The 20641-nt window shown below is 41.7% G+C and overlaps 1 protein-coding gene across 1 annotated transcript in view; it reads left to right on the top strand.

The window, feature by feature from the left end:
* Nucleotides 1-12055, top strand: part of PTCH2 (patched 2) — a 36658-nt gene extending 24603 nt beyond the window's left edge. The window contains exons 10-24 of the mRNA XM_063427708.1: nucleotides 103-258; nucleotides 787-879; nucleotides 1026-1151; nucleotides 2033-2151; nucleotides 2311-2716; nucleotides 2828-3140; nucleotides 3268-3410; nucleotides 3788-3968; nucleotides 4254-4534; nucleotides 4631-4768; nucleotides 5062-5204; nucleotides 7781-7880; nucleotides 8190-8471; nucleotides 8625-9140; nucleotides 10370-12055. Of these exons, the coding sequence (XP_063283778.1) occupies nucleotides 103-258; nucleotides 787-879; nucleotides 1026-1151; nucleotides 2033-2151; nucleotides 2311-2716; nucleotides 2828-3140; nucleotides 3268-3410; nucleotides 3788-3968; nucleotides 4254-4534; nucleotides 4631-4768; nucleotides 5062-5204; nucleotides 7781-7880; nucleotides 8190-8471; nucleotides 8625-9140 (2997 nt within the window). The 3' untranslated portion in view covers nucleotides 10370-12055. The remainder of the gene's footprint in view (nucleotides 1-102; nucleotides 259-786; nucleotides 880-1025; nucleotides 1152-2032; nucleotides 2152-2310; nucleotides 2717-2827; nucleotides 3141-3267; nucleotides 3411-3787; nucleotides 3969-4253; nucleotides 4535-4630; nucleotides 4769-5061; nucleotides 5205-7780; nucleotides 7881-8189; nucleotides 8472-8624; nucleotides 9141-10369) is intronic.
* Nucleotides 12056-20641: the final 8586 nt, after the last annotated feature.

Raw genomic sequence — 20641 nt, forward strand, 5'->3', positions numbered from 1 at the left:
CATAGATTGAGGGCTCGTTTGAGAATGGTCTTTCTCTAATTCTAAACCGCAGCAGAATATGTTGGCGCTATATAAATATTAACACCCACTTTTCTTTTTTAGTTGGCCTATGCTTGCGTTACAATGTTGCGCTGGGATTGCTCCAAGTCTCAAGGAGCTGTCGGTCTAGCAGGCGTCCTGCTCGTGGCTCTGTCTGTGGCATCAGGACTTGGGCTCTGCTCACTTCTTGGCATCTCCTTCAATGCGGCTACTACTCAGGTATGAAAAAAAGTAAAGAATCCGATGGGTTTTATATCTCACACGTTAATATTCAGAATATGACATCTAAAAGTGTTTCTATAACATTTAGAAATAATTTGTATATATGTTTCAATATGAAAGTGAAGTACTGGAAAGCAGTAATTCCCTTCCCTTGAGCATTTTATCAACTGGAAGCCACTGTGGTCAAAGCAGGAAATGGTACGAGCACCAAAAAAAAGGCTGCCTCCAGAGATCTGAAAATAAGCAAATGTTATTAAGCATATGTTGATTTTGATACCAGTATAGATAACTTTGCAAACTCTGTGGAAAGATTGGATAGCTGCTGTTTCTCATGGGTAGACATTGATTTCCTTTAACCCCTTAAGGACCAAACTTCTGGAACAAAAGGGAATCATGACATGTCACAGATGTCATGTGTCCTTAACGGGTTAAGTCGAAGTGATATGTGTTCTGAATCCTGATATAATTTGTGTCAATAGTCATCAATGATTATTCCTGACTCTTTGATTACCTGACCCCTTGCAGGTGCTGCCATTTCTTGCCCTGGGCATTGGGGTAGATGACATGTTCCTACTGGCACACGCATTCACCGAGACCAGCCTGAGTACCCCGTTTAAGGTAAACTAGAGTTTAAGTCATATTTAAAAGATATTTTCTCGCATGAAGATTTCGAAAGCCTTTGGACCACCCCACTGCTGTCTGAAACTTTGCCACAACTGCTCAATGAATCTAGACAATAACTCTTCCTTTGGCTTTCTCCATAGGAACGGACAGGCGAATGTTTGAGACGCACCGGAACAAGCGTGGCTCTAACCTCAATCAATAACATGCTTGCATTCTTCATGGCAGCCTTGGTACCTATCCCTGCCCTGCGGGCATTCTCACTGCAGGTGAGGTCGCAATTTAAATGTCAAATTACTTCCAAGTAAGATTTGCATTTATTGGATTTAGCAACATTGTGCTAGTTACGTATGCCTATTCAGTATGAAAATAAATCATTTTAAAAATATGAGGTCTAAAGCTACTTATCATTACTCTTAGTTAAATTACCCATTGTACAGCGCTACAGAATTTGCTGGTGCTATATAAATAATAAAATAATAATTACAAAGGATCTACACAATACTTCACTCCTGTAATTGTGCTTCATTTGACTAATGCAGCTGTTGAAATAACTTGTGTATATAAATGTACATATTTGACCTCCAGTTTAATATTAGTTCAGTGAACCTGGAGGGCAGCAAAAGGTAAAAGCAACAGAAAGGTCTCTGAAGGTAGTGGGCTGATCCGCTCAGGTGAAAGGTGATTGAAGTACAAAGAGTAATATCCATGTAGGTGTCACCTCAGGGGCCTGTGGGAGGAGGCTCAGATGTTTGTAACTGCTTCATGGGTGGTCTCTGTGATAAGACTAAAAAGCAGACATCTGTACTGAGGCCTGCCAGGATGGCTACAGCTCACAGAAATCAAGCAAACTAATTAGATGAGCGAGACACAAAAATTGTAAATCTAATATAGATAAATAGTGCCCTGGCCTTCCGCGACAAGGTCAACCCATCCATCGATGGATCTAACCACACGGGACTTACTGAGATGTGGAGGAACAGTTCACAAAGTCAAGAAACAAACTCTAAAATACACCATACAATCATTTGCTACAGTAGTTCTTATTGCAATCAGTTGTATTTTGAATGGTTTAAAGGTCCATAAGAATTCTGTACTGAGAAAATAATCACAATAATTAATGCTTTGATGTTATTGTTGTCCTTTCCAGGCTGCCATTGTGGTTGTGTTCAACTTTGCAATGGTACTACTGATCTTCCCCGCCATCCTCAGCTTGGACCTTCACCGGAGAGAAGACCAGAGACTGGACATTCTTTGTTGTTTTCACAGGTAAATAATATAATTATACTCTAAAACGATGTCCATAACAGGGAAAGGCTGCTCGCAACAGACAACCCAAATAAATTTCACTTCTGTAGATAAGATTTTGTAATTGTAGGATTTTTCTAGTGAACCAGAAATTAAACTAGGTTATATATTTTTTTAAAGCCCCTGCTCTTCCAGAGTAATCCAGATTCAACCACAGGAATTTGCAGATGCAAACGACAATCACACCTATCATCCGTCTTCGTATGGAAACCCGACCATTACCACCAGCACCCAGATTACCACCACAGTGCAAGCGTTTACCCAGTGTGACCCATCAGGACACCACATCGTCACTATCCTGCCACCCACTTCCCAGATCTCCACCTCTCCATCTGTCATTGTGCCAACCATGGACCCACTTGGATCCCAGGTTTTTAACCCATCCAGTTCCACACGTGATTTGCTGGGTCAATTGGATGAAAGCAAAGGAGGCAGAGAATGTGTTCCTCTCCCCTTCTTAAAATGGAGCCTCTCGGATTTTGCCCGTGAGAAGTATGCCCCGTTGTTGCTCAAGCCTGAAACCAAGGTAATTGGTGCTTTGATGATACTTTATGTGTTATGTTTTCTTAGACTTGATGAAAATTACGATGATTGAATGTACTGACTGTTATTTTATTTTATTGTTTTTTTCTTACAGGGAATAGTGGTGGCACTGTTTATGGCACTTCTAGGTCTTGGTTTATATGGTACCACCATGGTCCATGATGGGCTTTACTTGACGGACATAGTCCCACGGGAGACCAAGGAATACAATTTTATCTCGGCCCAGTTCAAATACTTCTCTTTCTACAACATGTTCATCGTTACCAAGGGTGGATTTGACTATCCCAAAGCTCAGGAATCATTGTATGAACTTCATGAATCCTTTAGCTCTGTCAAGTTTGTGGTTCGAGAGGAAGGCAAAGAACTTCCTAAAATGTGGCTACACTATTTCCAAGACTGGCTGAGAGGTGAGCATCCACACTCTAATAGAGTCAACCTATCGTTCATTGATTGCTGAATAGATTCAGACATTGTTTGGTAGTTTATTGTAAATTAATTTGTCTTTTAACGTGATTATCTCTGTGTGTTCTTCAGGTTTGCAGGCAGCTTTTGACCGGGATTGGGAGTCAGGTCGTATCCTTCAAGATAATTACAGGAATGGATCAGAGGATGGTGTTCTGGCCTACAAGCTCCTCCTTCAAACTGGGAACAAGAAGGAACCCTTTAATCTAAATCAGGTATGTCCCCAATGCATTTCGACAATAGTTATTTAGAAACCAACTTCCACAGCATCGATCTTATTGTACATGGCTGCATTCCTTGGAATTGTTAGTATGTTACATAAAAAGTTTTACTTTTAGATTATTATTAACATGGAAATTCTATATAATATTGTATAAATCCCAACAAATCTTTGCATTTTGTGTTTTCATGAAAGCTTTTGAAATTCTGTGGTTGGTCATTCTTTAGCCATTCAGTAAATGCCCACCACAGAGAACACAGGTGAACCAATTTGATTCTTAATAATCTGCATTCTAATAATGAGTATGGATAGATTGATAACTTGTGAAATTTCACCTCCATAATGCATGTTTTTTTCCCTCACCCTGGACAGTTGACCAGCCGACGACTGGTGGATGAAAAAGGCCTTATTCCCGAGGATGCCTTCTATATATATCTGACCGTCTGGGTCAGTAACGATCCATTAGGCTATGCAGCGTCCCAGGCTAACTTCTACCCCACACCTCCAGAATGGATGCACGACCGATATGACACTACTGGGGAGAACTTGAGAAGTAAGTTCGAGAGGAACATATCACGCGTGTGAATGAGTGATTTCCTAAATTAGAATAGAATGGAATCCTAGGAACAGGTGTCAGCTAATTTCTGGAAATACCTTATGAAATTTACTTAGCAATGTAGCAAAGCTCTCTCTCTCCAACAATTAATAGCCATATCTTATGACTCTGTGGTCTCTCATAAATATCCCATTACCCATATAATTTAATATGTTTTATAAATAATCTTCTAAGCTTGTTTGTGTAAAGGTCTAATCTGCTTCTCTCTTGCTCTGTTCGTAGTCCCAGAAGCAGAACCTATTGAGTTTGCACAGTTTCCATTCTACCTGAACGGCCTTCGGCAGACATCTGACTTCATTGAGGCCATTGAGAGTGTGCGCTCTGTGTGCGATGAGTTTGTCAAACAAGGCGTTTACAGCTACCCAAGTGGGTATCCCTTCCTCTTCTGGGAGCAATATATCGGCCTGAGACACTGGTTCCTTCTGGCTATTAGCATTGTGTTGGCATGCACGTTTTTGGTGTGTGCCATTCTGCTACTGAATCCCTGGACTGCCGGCATCATTGTAAGTAGGTCACACCAACTCTGCCCCACTCTCACCTACCCTCTGCTTGTAACTTTGTTTAAATAAGGTTGACTGACAATGACATTATATCTATAGGTCTTTATTTTGGCGATGATGACCGTGGAGCTGTTTGGCATAATGGGGCTGATTGGCATCAAGCTTAGCGCTATCCCTGTGGTTATTCTCATTGCATCGGTGGGAATCGGAGTTGAGTTCACGGTTCACGTAGCACTGGTAAGTTACACGTTCATGGCAGTGTTTGGTTGTCTGTGATATTGTCCGTTGGTCTGGGCAATTTTTTGCCTCTGTCTGTTGGTAGCATGTTCTCTCTCAAGCTGGGATAGCTGTATGGCTGTTACTTGACCCATCCATCCCAATTATAATGTGATGTGTCAGCCAACACAAGCTGTAGCGCAGTACTGGTTGTGTGTGTTGATTACAGAACGTGAAATCTTTGCATCTTTGATACATTTCTGCAGAATATGTTCAGAGATCTTACCTCTTGCTTCTTCTCTTCCTCTACCCAGGGTTTTTTGACATCTATTGGAGACAGGAACCAACGTACAGTTTTGGCGTTGGAGCACATGTTTGCGCCCGTTCTGGATGGAGCCATTTCCACTCTTCTTGGCGTCCTTATGCTGGCAGGATCGGAGTTTGACTTTATTTTAAGGTAAAAACCTTGTATTTTGTGGCTTAGTTATTCTGATTGTAACTCCAGCGCAGTCCTGACAATTATTACAATTATTTATAGAGCGCCAACAAATTCGTAGCGCGGTACAATAGGTATTTGTGCAAATCGAACTACATGCCATGCAGCAATTATTGCCTTACAAACACGTTCATTCACCAAACACTGAATTTACTGAACTGATAACTGACTTGCAAAACTGAGCACCAAATAGCCAAACGGTGACTAAATAGATGGCACATTTTTATAAATCAGACATTTTGGTCTGCATTTTGCAATTCACATATTAATTCACTATAATTTTTTTCTAATTTACTAATTTAACACCTCAAATTAATCAACTGGTAAATGTTCAATAATTAACAAGAGGATTGCAAATAGCTGACCCGAAATAAAAGCAGATAGCGAGAGAGAAATTTTCTCTGTCAGTTATTTTGGTGTACAATTCGCAATTCCCTTATAAACTCTGTATGGCTCCCATGTTAGTGGATAAAACCCATAACATCGGTATATGTTGTATATTATTAAAGGCGACCCCTTCGTTCAGATGTTACAAAGAATTTGGAGGTGGGTGTTGGTTGTAACGAATATCAGGTGCGCTGGGCGCTAGTCTCCATGTCACCCACCACTAGCGATTTACACATAAAACTCTCCCATGTATGGAGAATAGCTACATTGTATCTTTTCTTCTGTGGATACTACCACAAAGATACTGGAAAATCTTTTAGAGAATCTCCCCCCGCAGCCGGAGCTCTGCTCGCCGCGGCTTTTGTAGGTCTTTTAATGGTTTAAGTAAACGACCGTCCCCAGGCAATGAAGTGGTTAAAGCAAATATTTGGAAATAACCCCAGCCGTTTGACGTAGTTTGAGTGATTTCTGGGGTTCGGAGCTGAGCTGGCGAAGGATTATGGCCTGTGTGCTGAATCCTGTCCAAACCATTCCTTTCAGCCTGGGAGGTCTTGTTTAGAGGAGGGAGGAAGGAGTAGAGCCTGGGCTGATCAGGAAATAGCAGAACTATCCCTCATGTAAACAGACATTCTGTGCAGAGTTTGGGATAAACAGCTGAACTGGTTCAGAGATCTGACACCAGGCTCCCTCCCGCCTGCCCCAGGCCTCAGCATGCGCCCCTCCTAAACTAAACACTCAATGGGAGAGATTACAAGACCCAACATAAATATCACATCCCACTTCTAAGCTTGATACTGATTCACAGTTTGGCTCTGGGGCCATTTAACCCTTCCTCTTGCTCCCAATCAGTTCAGATCAGTCTGATAACGCTGGTTTAGTGGAGATGACCCTCTACGGGGCAGTGTATTGTCACCGAGCCGCTTTAACGGGTTTAAAGGGTTAAATTGGCCAGGCAGCCGTTACCCGAATTTAGAGAGGTGAGCTGGTAAAAATGACCCAGTTTTACACATGTCTGTCATCGCTGGCCAAGGGCTTGTTCTCTCTCCTTGCACAGTCTCCTAAATCTCCCCTTCCCCCTTTAAAAGGGTTACAATGCAGGTTCTAATGGATAAGGAAAGGCTGGGGGATGGGAGCATGCAGGAAGCCAGGGGGGGACCAACACTGACAGGCAGAAGGTCTCCAGGGGGCAGAGTCCTAAAATCCAACTTTCAACCTTTCAAGCCTAAAAACACAGTATAAAGGGCAGTGATCACTTAACCCCTCTTAACCCTTTCATTGCCACGGACATCTGGGCTCAGAAAGGAATTTCAATACCCGCTCCTCACTAAATTATCCAACTCGTAAACAGTCGAGCTTGGTAGAATCAATTAAATCACATAAATACACAGGAAAAAAACACGTTTATTTCTTTCCTTTTTTGTGATTGGTGCTGCTTTTTTCCCCCCACTTATATCCGCCTTTATATAAACAAGACAATTTGTGCCTCCGGGGTAGAGGGAGAATTCAGCAAATCTACTAAACATGCAGCAGCTGGTGGGTCCTTTTTAATGAGCAGGTTTGCGTGAAACGTGAATGGTCTGCACATTAACAGGAGATACGGAAAAAAAATATTTATAAATGTAAAATACGTCAAGTGGGTTTTCACAGGCGAAAAAATGCCTTCTCGCAGTCGGTCCATCAATAAAACGCTTCACGTCTCCTTTTGCATCCTTGAAATGTTAACGTGCGCTTTCTGCCAAGGGATTCGAGTAAACATTACATTTCCACTAACGCACACCTGGTAGATATTCTTGGCCCGAACGCCGTCCAATGACGGTCAGCGGCGGCAGACTATCATGCCAGACGCAACATTACAGAATGCCCTAAACGTTGGCTGAATTCCTCGCACAGTAGTTTTTTTGGGTGCCTGTGAAGTGAGAATTATTTGTATTTTGCAGCCTGTTGACGTATTCAATATGCAAGCCAATCCCACCAAGAATTGCAATTGCAAATCCCTTTTTTACCTATTCTAGTAATGGCAACGTCTGACATTCTGGAAATGTATGAACAATATGCCCCACAATGCTTAGCCAGCCTTGGTTGTTTACGTGGTAGTCCATAGAGGACCTGTGTTCTGCAATTTAAGTGACAAATTCATTCTTTACTTCCAGGTATTTTTTTGCGGTTCTGACAATTCTCACCATCCTGGGATTGCTCAATGGTTTGGTCCTTCTCCCTGTGCTACTGTCTCTGATTGGACCCCCTGCCGAGGTGAGTCTCGCAATCAACACCCATTTATAAAGGGTATTATTCACTATTCACTAAAAAATCTAATTGCTCAAAATAGTTGAAAAGTAGAAAATATATATATACTCCCACCCAGCTATGGCCACATCTTGGCAATTTTAAATTTGGTTTTCTGTTCACGGTTTAGTGAATCAAATGAAAAGGAACAATAAATTCACATGTTTAACGAAGTTACATGTTTTGAAAAACATCTATTTCTTATGTGTGCCTTAATTCTCTTATGTTTTCCCGATTGATGATCAGTTTTTATACATACTCTTTTATTGCTTCTAGGTCACCCCAACAGACAACGGCAGCCACCTACCAACCCCCAGCCCTGAGCCAATAGCTCCCCCTCTAAACCATCATGGATTCTACGCTCAGCACAAACCCGGGAAGTTTGGGGGTTTCAGTGATCCCGAGGATTCCACAGAGTATTATTCAGAGACCACCACCACATCAGGGATGGAGGAAGACGATCCACAGCTGTATGAGAGAAGTTCGTACATCATTCCCCGAAAACCCTCACATATCATACTGGAAGCCAGCAGGGACCCTTCCTTTCCGAAGATCATGGTAAGAGCTCTCTGTTATTATTGGGGGTAATCCAGAGAACGAGTTCTTGAGTTCTGGCTATATGATAGCTAACCTATCTTCGTAGCATTGCAATCTGAATTTTGCAAAAATCATGCCGTGATAATGAAATTATCTTTCCTTTCTCTTTACCAGTTGGTGAAGTCTTGCAAGGGGAACCAGGACGAACCAGTAAAGAAAGATCCCCAGGACTTTTGTAAGAATGAAGCTCTTTCGGCTACAGATGCACCCCGGACTATTTGCAAAGACCAGAAAGAATTTCAGGAACTGAGAGACTGGAGGAGGAGGCAATTGCCCCTTTCTAACACACAGGGCCAAGCAAGGACTAACCTGCCCCCTGGCATCAGGACTCAGCACAGCAATAGGACTTCAGGCCAAAGGACTGCACCTCCGGCCTACTGTGCTAAGATGCCGGGGCCTAACGGATCTATAACTACCGTGACCGCTACGGCCTCTGTAACAGTGGCGGTGCATCCAGGTTTGCCTGGAGCGGTCAGGGGTTACACCCACGAGGGTTATGAGGACAGTGAAACAGACTATATGGAAATCAGACCCGAGTGGGCGAGGAAAACAAAAAAGTACCCAGAAGTGTTTGAGTTGGAAGATCTAGAAAACGACAGGACACAGGAGGGGTCCTCAGTCCGACACTAGGTGGGTACTCCTTTCAACACTATGTTGTACAACGCTATGGAATTTGCTGGTGCTATATGAATAACAACACACACTCAGGAATACCCTGGTTTAAAATCAGTCTTATTCAATTAAAGTATTGCACTATAGTTTAAGGGAGATTATCTCATCCAGAGCACGCCTGGCAGTGCCACCTAGAGGCTCTGTGTGGTACTGCCACACTGGGCCTCGTCAATGCAGGGAGCACAGCAAATCAAGGCTAATTTTAAATTACATTCTGGGCACTGTCACTTTTACTTGATCTGAGTCCAGCGATTTCGTATGGTTTGTTACATCGTCTGCCGAGAGGAAAGTTTTCATCAGTCATCTGCCATGTACCTTAACTGTCCAAGTGACAAGTCAATCAGTGGAACGGAATAACTCCGTATCTCTGTATTAAGAAGCCCTGAGGAGAATAGAATTATCATTATTATTTTATTATTTATATAGCGCCATCAGATTCCGTAGCGCTGTACATCATGTAAACCTAGAATTAGAATGCAGGTGAACTGAACGTTAAATTGGAACATTTAGGCTGTAACCCAAGTTCTCTCTATTTTATGGGTCTGGAGAATTTTCCAAATCAAGTATTATAGCCTACATTTACAATTCGGTTTTCAATTAACTAACATTTGTTATTCAGTGAATAAATCCTTCACAGTTTGATGTATAAGCCATTCAATGAGCAAACTATTGTACAGCACGTATATCATTATTTATAAAGTGCCAACAATGTGTGCAGCGCAGTACAATAGGTCGAGTTGGACGCACAGTAACAGAGGGTGCAGAGGGCCCTGCTCTAAAGAGCTTACATTCTAGAGATACGCAAAAAGCTTTGTTTACTATTCAGTGACCTGTGAGGCGTCCACAAGATGTTAGAAAATATAGCGCAAAATAGCCATTTTATCAGAATACATTTGGCAAACAAAAATCTGAGTTTAATTTAAAGCAATATGTGTGCTGTCATAAAGAACGTTATGTATAACGGAATCTGAGTTTCTCTGTTACCAGGGATAATCTTATCTCTTATTGCAGAATGTAGTCCTCTGTTGGATATTTTAAAATGTTTTATTAAATGATATTATTTGTTTATTGATATTAACAATAATCTGCTGGGTAAGGGGTGGAAATGATCCAGCCGCAATGTGATTGTGACATCTGATGTCAAATCTTTGTCTTATGTCGTTTTTTTTTTTTTGTTTTGTTTTTAGGACTTTGCCAACTACACAGTCCTTTTCGACGGAAAGGGTTAAAGGCTCTGCCCCGTGTACGAAACTTTACGAAAAACTAATTGAAAGAAGACAAAATAATGAACATTAATAATAATAATTCAAGATGAATGCATTAGAGACTTTTCTTAATGAAATATTTTAATATAAAAAGCAAACAAAACAGACAAAAAAAAGAAAATGTTATGTTATTTAATAAGCTCATGACTTTGTACTGTACGCAGAGGGGTCGATCTCTCTGGAATCCTATGTATGTACACCTTTAACTTCCCAGTTTATGCTGCTATCTGTTAACCCTTTCATTAGTGGAGTGGTTTAAAACAAGGAACACATCGTGATTCTCTCCTGATTGTTTTGGTAAAACATAGAGTACCTCTGAGTTGATTAAAGAGGGAGAGGAGGGTAAGAGCATCCAGTCCTCTAAATTTCATTTGAAAAACTGCGAATGGTGATGGTTTATTCCCAGTGCTGGTATCACAAATATGAGACCGGATGCATCACTAGAACAATGAATGGAACTTACTGAAATGGTGTTTCTGAATGCAAATTGGCGTAGTCCTGCCCAGCACACTGTATTGTCATTAGCCTGGGTGCACTGCAGTTTTAATCATGGGAACATATTAGTAAATAAATTGTCCAGGTCTGCGATCAGCACGGCAAGCCTGGATAATATATTTTATATTGATCTCTTATAAAAATTGTAATGCACTCATTCTAACTATGCAAATCATACATGTCGTTTTTTTTTTCCATTTGCTATGGATACAGACCAACCTGTCTGCTACCCTAATAGAGCTATGTGAAGCAGTTTTGGTTGTGAATCCCACTAGATTTGTGTCTGGTCTTGGTTGGTTTTGCAGCGTTACACTTTGAGGGCTAACGTGATGGGCAATGCCTGGACTTGCTCACCACTCTGGCTCTTTAAGAATTAATCCTGCATTAACCGCTCGAGATTAACGTTAATCAACATCTTTTAAATTGACACTTTTCGTAGGTAGATGGAGCGAAAGTGGGAGAAACCTGCTTTACGGAGTTAGAAATGACTACAAAGAGTTCAATTAAAGCCAGTACAGGCTAAACAACGTGGCGTGGGTGGAATTCCGTATACAATTTAAATTCTTCTCCTAAATCTCAGAGTGCTACAAAGTATCAGTTACAGGATTTACCCACTGCCATATCAACTCACTCAAGCACTGAAAGGGTTAACGTCCTCCCCTGTCCCCTACCACCTCTATTAGCTGTGAAAAAAGTTAACCCTTTCAATTCTCTGTCCCATTAGGACATTCGTATAATTGTCCCCGAGCAGGGACTATTTTATAAAATATTATAATTATTATAATTATTAGCTTGTTTGTATATTCTTTATTGTGTGGAAACGGCAGCTTGTCTAACATGTAATATATATATAATAATTAACCAGCCTGCTGCGGCGCCGGGGGTCCGCGGATGTACAGTTTTTTGTGCCGCGGGCCCCTGTGGCGGTGGTGGCTTTGTGTATATGTATGTGTCTGTTTTGTGGACTGAAACGCGGTACGATGTCTCACTGTGTTATATAAGTTATTTATAATAAAAAGAACAAAGCTTTATTTTTGTAGTGTGTACAGGAAATAGCCATTCAACTGAAGTTTTATTTTTAAAGAGTAAAATATATTATTATATATAAATATATCCTCTGACTCCTTGTATTTTTTTATATGTATTGTGTTTGTCCTTTGGTTGTTGCACGGCCGCTCTAGCATTCTGGGAGTTGCAATACCCAACTCACTGCTTCGATTAAATTATACACACTGCGATATATTTCATTCTGCATGGAGACGCTGAATTTTCCTCATAGAGATGCATTGATTCAATACATCTCTATGAGGAGGTCCTGATTGGCCAAAACTGCATTTGGCCCTGTGCCAATTTGAGCCAATCCAATGCTTTCCCCATTTTGATGATGTCACAAAGGGGGCGGACCCAGCGCCAGCAGACCCACGTGGCACTGGAAGTAAGGTGAATTTTAAACTTTTAGGGGGGTTGGGGGGGTGGACAAGTCACCTAAATGGAGGGTTTAACACTATAGGGTCAGGAATACATGTTTGTGTTCCTGACCCTATAGTGTTCCTTTAAACAATAGTAAGGCATGTAATTGGCCAGTTGGGAAAGAGCAGTGGATTCATGGAATCTCCTACCAGCAGAGGTGGTAATGACTAACGAATCAGAAGAGTTCAAGAAGACTTGGGCAGGCATAGTGCTGTTTTGAGAAAGAAACTAAACCAACAATTAAGTTTATGCTTTGAATATCTTTATTACTATGTTTATAGTGACAACATATTTAGTAACATAGAAACATAGACTGTGACGGCAGATAAGAACCATTCGGCCCATCTAGTCTGTCCAATTTTCTAAATACTTTCATTAGTCCCTGGCCTTATGTTATAGTTAGGATAGCCTTATGCCTATCCCACGCATGCTTAAACTCCTTTACTGTGTTAACCTCTACCGCTTCAGCTGGAAGGCTGTTCCATGCTTCCACTACCCTCTCAGTAAAGTAATACTTCCTGATATTATTTTTAAACCTTTGTCCCTCTAATTTAAGACTATGTCCTCTTGTTGTGGTAGTTTTTCTTCTTTTAAATATGGTCTCCTCCTTTACTGTGTTGATTCCCTTTATGTATTTAAAGGTTTCTATAGCGTTGTAAAATAGGGGCCAGAGTGGGCAGACTAGGTGCCCTGCTGCTATAGTCAGCTGTAAAATCAACGTTTCTTTATTTCATTTAAAAGAGATATTTGACTTGAACTAATTTAGAAACACATTCAGAGTGAGTTATGATTGAATATATAAAGCAAGGCAATCTGCTGGTATTTGGTTAAATAACAGGTTTACATTTGAGAAATTCGAAAGAAATATAGCTCAATCACGGAAAAGTACCGGTAAAAATCTAATAACGTTTTTTGCAACTTTCTACAAATTAATAACACGTTTAAATATCGAAGAGAGTAAGAAGATCGGTGATTTGCCCAAAGAACTCACAATCTAATAGGAAAGTAGGAAAGTTATGCAAGAATTAAATGTACAATAGGTTAAAGATTGTAAAGTGTTCATTAGGAAAGATGAGTGTGTTAAACTATCTGATAAAAAACAGTATCTTCTGGCTATCAGACAAAGCCTACCCCGGCTGTGATATTGTCCAGCATCCCTTTTCCTGATTGCAGCAAAGTGGAGCTACCAAAATATTTTAGATTGTAAGCGCATTTGAGCAAGCCCTCTTTACCAAATGTCCAGTTATGTCAAACGTGTTTTGTTATAATTGTTTGTCTTTATTATTATTATTATTATTATTATTATTGGCATTTTATATAGCCCCAACAGATTCTGTAGCGTTTTACAATATTATCAGAGAGGGAGATTTAACAATAAATTAGACAATTACAAAAACTTACAGGAACGATCGGTTGAATAGGACCCTGTTCAAACGAGCTTACAGGCTATAGGAGGTGGGGCGTAAAACCCAACAGGACGGGAAATAGCAAACAAATGAGGTGGGAGTGAAGCAGAGCTGGAGGAGAGAGTAGAGTGCTGCCCTTTAGGAGTGCGCAAGAGACAGGTATGTGAGGTAAAGGTTACTCTGGGAGGCCATAGGCTTTCCTAAAGAGATGGGTTTTAAGGCACTTCTTAAATGACTGAAGACTAGGGGAGAGTCTGATGGCGGTAGGCAGGCTATTCCATAGGAAGGGAGCCGCCCGTGAGAAGTCCTGTAAGCATGAGTTGGCCATACGGGTGCGAGCAGCGGACAGGAGAAGGTCACGGGCAGAGCGGAGGGACCGAGAAGGGGCATATCTCTGGATCTGTGAGGAGATATAAGAGGGGCTAGAATTGATTAGTGCTTTATAGGTATGGGTTAGCACTTTAAATTGACTCCTACAGGATACAGGAAGCCAATGTAAGGACTGACAGAGGGGTGAGGTGTGAGAGGACCGACTAAAGAGGAAAATCAGTCTTGATTAAAGGAACATTATAGCTTTAGGAATACAAAACTTTATTACTATAGGTCCCAGTCCCCCCCCCCCCTCCTGTGAATAAAGGAATAAAACCCTTTTTTATACTTACCTCGGCCTCCTCCTCCAGCAAAGTCATGCTCCCATGATGGGGAAACCGAATGAGAAGGCATGGCGAGTGCCTCCTTCCCCATAGGAAATCATTAAATCGGTGTGGTTTTTTGGGATATTGAAGACGTTGGTCATCCTCGTTTCATAGAGTTAAACTCTGTTAGAATCCAGGAAGTGTCTCTAGTGTCTATCTGAGAGACATCCACTAGAGGATGGCTGGACCCTACAATGTAAACTCTACAGTTTATCCAAAACAAAACATGTTTACATTTCAGGGTCAATGAGACAGGGACAATGCACCCAGACCACTGCAATGAATGACCACTTCAATGACATAAACGGGTCTGGGTACCTATAATGTCCCTTTAACTACTTAACTTTAACTTCTACAGCGTTGTGGATTATATTGGGGCTATATAAATAATTGTAACTGTCAGTTAGAGGCACATTTTGGAACTATCAATTACCAGTGGAGTAACATCAGGTAAAGAATATGTTCGAGGCACTGGAAGCACTAATAAAGCATAGAGTCATTGCAAACGTTACAGCCCTCTTAGGACATCCTCAGAAATGTTTCCAGGTGGGACAGTGTGATATGTACAAGACAGGTGGTACAGCACAGGCCGCTCGGTCTATGTTAGCATACAGGTCTATATGCTATAGGCAATCTCTCATCCAAGTCATCGATACCATGCCCCCGCTTTACATGGCTCTATAGAATTGCTGGGTGTAAAAAGTGAAATAAGGGGACTTTAGATGAATGCACATTAAACAAGCAGGTCAGCTCACTGAGGGTGTGACATGCAGGGGGCACTGTTTGCAGGACACCTCGAGCCCCAAACCTTATGCAAGCGTGTCTAATGATGCACTCACGCCACGCCTTTTAGGAACAATTCCCTGAGATCCCCAAAAGTAAACCAGGGCACAAAGTCAGTAAATGACCTGAAAATCAGGACTGTCCCGCCGAAATTGTGATGGTTTGGAGACACTATATATAGTGTTCCCATAAATAATCAATGTATCTATATTTTCCAGTAGATTAATCTAGTTACTGCAAGGGGGTAGTGTGAACGCATTTCTGCTTAATAAATCCGAGACTGCTGTTCACCACATTGCAATGTTTATTTTCTAGGCAGGGCCTGATTTAATTACCAGAAACATGATAAAGTATCCTAAACAGACTCTGCTGGGACTGTCGGGCGAGGGGTGATTGGGCGAGCATGGACGCAGCTGCTGCGTCATCCTTTGATAACGTTTATTGAGATTAATTGTAGACAAGTCTCTGGTCACCATCGCCATCCCAACAGCTTGTTCAAATTTCCCAGAAATGTTTGCTTTGTCCATTTTTACTTTAATTAGACTCCTGGATACTTTAATAAAATTATTACAGGACTAGGATCAGCCATCCTTAGAAACCGTTACAGAGACAGGTCTTTATGCTCCCCCTAAAAAAAACAACTTTATACTGAGAGCTGACCTTAAAGGAGGACATGAGACTGAGAAGGTAGCGCTCACTCATGTTTATCCGCCAAGCCTACTGGCTGTCACAGAAACAATGGCTTAAAATGTCCACCATAATCACTGTAAACTACAATCTCAGCCCATTAATTAACAGGGACAAAATTGATCATCGTTAAAGTGGAATGAGAACTTCTGATTTAGCGACATTGAACAGGTGCACAGGGGATCCAGGTAAATATCGAACCTTTCAAAAACAGTTCAACTTCTAACCGTGGGGCGGTGACAGCATGCTGAAGTGGCTATGGTGCTTAGACTAGCCCTTTAAATATATACCTCCTAAATGTTCCATTTCACAAAGAGGTTGTAAGTGCCAAGAAGCCACACTTTCTGTGTCCCTCAAAAGCTATCGTGAGTGCTAGATGGATTTCATATGGACGGATTATAATGTGTGTGGATAAATCACTTTGGAGTTTATTAGCTTAACCATGAATTCTGCCAGAATTAATGAAAAAACTGCCCATTGTAAGTAGAAGTAGACAACTTGGAAAATTCCACAACTCTGTTATTTAAACATTTCAGCCCAAAACTTGGAGTTCCCTTGACAATTCTGCAAAATTCATATTTAATAAATCCCTTCATCTTTATGAATATATGTTACTAATACGCTGCAGGGAAATCTCTAAAAGTGGAGGGTAATAAAATGTAAGTTGTCACCAGCTATCAGATTAGGATTCATAGAATAACATTGGCTTTTTCCCGGCAGGCTTCCAGCTCTCAGTAAATCAGGGCTGCTGTCTGCCGGCTGGTTATGTCAGCTGTTGCGTAGTGTCAGCGATCGGATGGCCATACATCCTCACCACAAATCAAAAACGCACACAACTGGAGAGAGAAATCCTATGAAAGTGAGAATGGTACAACTGGATTATAACTCCCACCACGCTTCGTAAAAGAAACACTTAATACTTCAATCATAGAAACATAGAAACATAGAATGTGACGGCAGATAAGAACCAGTCGGCCCATCTAGTCTGCCCAGTTTTCTAAATACTTTCATTGGTCTCTGGGCTTATCGAAGTTCAGTTTGTATAAATTAGAACATTAAGTGGAGAAAAAATATATAAAATTACAATATGTGATAGTCGTAGATCTTTCTTAGATTGAGACAGAGAATGGGGGCATCCGATTATCCCTCCCCATGTGTTTCTGGTCATTGACCGAGATTTTAATATCTCCAACCCCATTCCGAGGTTCTTTCCCTCCTTAAATTTTTTTTTAAATAAATCATTAATGGGTTCAGGAACCTTTATTGGTGTTAGTGACCCCACATAGAGCCCAGTTATTTCCTCAGTCTATATATCGTAGTTATGATGAAGGCAGTATGACGAAGGGTATAAATTAATTACTCAACCAGTCAACTCATAATTACTCAAACAGTCACTCCTGGCAACACATGTTTGGTGAAGGGGCATCTCTCCTCTGGCACTGAGTGTGGGCAGCAGCGGACCAGACTAGGTACGATGGCTGGGAGCTCAGAGCAGGAGACCGATTTTACAGTGGGCACATAACCACCAACGACTGAAGATGTCACCTGGTTGGACATATGGATCTTTCAGCTGTGAGATGCAGACACTAGCGTCAAAAATGACACAAACCATATAACACCACGGATACGGCATACTTTGTGCCAGGTGTAAAACTGTGAAGAAATTAAGCCTCTTATTACTTTTGAATGTGGCAGTGTATCTGTGCATTTCTGTTGTCCTTGTACGGCCCTTTATGGCCAAAGTCCACCAGTTTTAACATAGATCCTTCCAGCAGGTCAATGCATCACTAATTGCACCAAACTACTCCCATGTATGTGACTATGGCTTCAGTTTATTCCAATGGACTCTATACCTCTAGATCTCCATCCAAGTCTTTGATGGGGCTTACTGAGCCTCCAAGGTGGGACGCAGGATTTATTTATTTTTTAAATTGTGCAAACAATCTATTAAATATTTGCCATGATACGAGTACATTGTGTGCACCAATTATTGGAACGTGCGCAAATATTGTACGCAAAATGTTACCGGCACTGTACAGCAATGCAACTTGCAAAATAAATTGCCATCCAGGCTGCGTAGCAGCACAGTCCAGCAACCAATCACCATATCGACGTGTTTAACTGATTTTCTGTGAAAACAGGCTGCACCCACTTGAACATACATACATTATAGGGTGCTGCTGCGGCCAATTTATATAACACACAAAATCCTGCACACTCGCAGGTTAGAACCGATTTTCTGTTACATCAATTAAACTATCGTGCACCCGACGTGCTTATATCATGGGAAAGATATAATATTTTGTAAACACGATTTAAAAAAAAAAATCATCCCTTCATAGGACCAGGAGATTTACAACATTATCAGCATAAAAAAAAAAAAAAATCTAAAATATCTTTGGGGCGTGGACCACAGATCTTAAGGAATACCTTGTTAATACCTTGTTATGGAGTTGGAAGGGCATGCTGCCTGTTACTAGATGTATGTACTAATATAGCGGCCGCTGAGTGTATCGATTTAATTAAATCATTTGGTTATCTGTTCTTCAAACTGTGAGGTCCAACTAGCATCTCTCAGTGCACAGCACCACCTAGTGTTCGAAACTCAACATCAGCACTGGCACCTGCCATGCAAATTCTTAGAGTGTACTTTACTATACCATCTTTCCTTAAATCTAGTTAAATTGAAGATGTTCTGCTTCTTTGATTTCATATTATTTGTAAATAAATAAATAAAGGCATCCCACATATTTTGGTCTCCGTTTACAATTTAAGCTTTTTGTTGCGGTCACCAGCCCGCCGAGCCTCACGGTCGTGCCCGACCGGCACGACCGCTCCGACTACACGAGCTTACCTGCTCGTCGGCGAGCCGGGAACCGCGCACGTAGTTCTTCCGGGCATCGCGCCCAGATCCAAGATGGCGCCGACCGCGTGGTCGCGTCTATTGCTAGCCCCGCCCCCGAGAATTATACCAACGTGTGCGTGACGTCACGACGTCAACGCACACGCACGTTTTGGGGTCAGAGGTCGCCCTCTGACCAATCATAGCCTAGAGAGGGGTATTTAAACCCCTAGCTTTCCCCATTACTTTGCCATGTCGTGGTTTCACTTTCCTGGTTTCCTGAAAGTGCTGATTCTGTGTTTCTGATTTCCTGGTATCCTGATCCTTGGCGTTTCCCTGGTTATTCTGATCTCTGGTTTCCCTGACTTGGCTTGTTTTATCGGTATTGAGTATTTTTCTGGCTTCCTTGACCTCGGCTTTCCCTTTGACCATTCTCTGTCTCTAGCGTATTAGTCCGGCCATTCTAAGGTCCGGTTTACGCTCTATCCTATTATTTTCCTTTTCTTACTTATGTATATGTTTACATAAGTTCTGCGTGCTGGACCACATTACTAGTTGTGACATTACGACATGGCCATGGATCCTGCAGAACTATGCAAGCATATGATCGCATGTGAGAGTAGGGTGGAGGATATGGACCACAGGTTAGACCAATTTGCCCAGGCATTTCAGACCTTGCTCCAGAGGACTGCCTATTTAGAGGTTCCTCCGGTACCACCTGTGGTTCCGCCACCTGTAGTGGTTCCCGTACCACATAAACCACCGTCCATAACCTTGTCACCGCCCCCTCGCTATGGAGGTGATTCCAAGGAATTCAGAGGTTTTTTAAACCAAATTGAATACCACTTTGAGGCCTCCCCAGGTTCATTCCCAACAGATAGATCGAAAATTGGCTATCTGATGAACCAATTAACAGGAAAGGCCTTAACCTGGGCTAACCCCTTATGGGAAAGTGGTGACGCAGTAGCCCGTGATTACAATACTTTTCTTACGGCCTTTAAGGCTACATTTGAACCTAAAGGCAGGGAGAAGAACGCTGCCAAAGCCCTTATGAGAATCAAGCAAGGCAGTCGTTCTGTAGCCGATTATGCAATAGAGTTCAGGACATTAGCATCTGAGGTTGATTGGACCAATAGTGGTCTGGTGGCTGCTTTCTCTGAGGGTCTAGCTGAGAGTATACAAGATGAGACTGCAGCTAGAGACCTTCCGGTTAATCTTAACGAGTTTATTGCATACATGATAGACATTGATAACCGGCTCAGAGAGAGAGAGAAAAACAAACAACGTAACAGACGTTCTAATTTGTCCATAGCCCCTCGTTTCTCTAACCCAGTGGTGAGTAGCCAAACGCCTCTTCCGGAACCTGAACCCATGCAATTGGGTAGCGCTAAACTCACTGAGGCAGAGAGACAACACAGACGTAACGAGGGGTTATGTATGTATTGTGGCAAGAAGGGACATCTAAGATCGTCATGCCCGGTTCGGCCGGAAAACTTGCACACCTAAGGCACGTACGGGGACCGACCTTAGGTGTGATGTATATGTCCCCTAAATTGACTAAGAACCGTTTCCTTGTCAAAGTAACCTTATCTTTCAAGAACACTACTGTTCAGTGTGAGGCTATGATTGACTCTGGGGCAGCGGAGAATTTCCTAGACAAAGAATTCTCTGCAAAACATCTCATGCCCTTAAGACATAAAGAGAAACCTATAGCAGTCGAGGCCATTGATGGAAGGCCTCTTACCCAGCCTTTCATCACACACGAAACTCTGCCAATCACTATTTCAGTGGGTATTCTCCATTCTGAAGAAATGAC

This window comes from Pelobates fuscus, chromosome 7, assembly GCF_036172605.1.
Source record: "Pelobates fuscus isolate aPelFus1 chromosome 7, aPelFus1.pri, whole genome shotgun sequence".
NCBI lineage: Eukaryota > Metazoa > Chordata > Amphibia > Anura > Pelobatidae > Pelobates > Pelobates fuscus.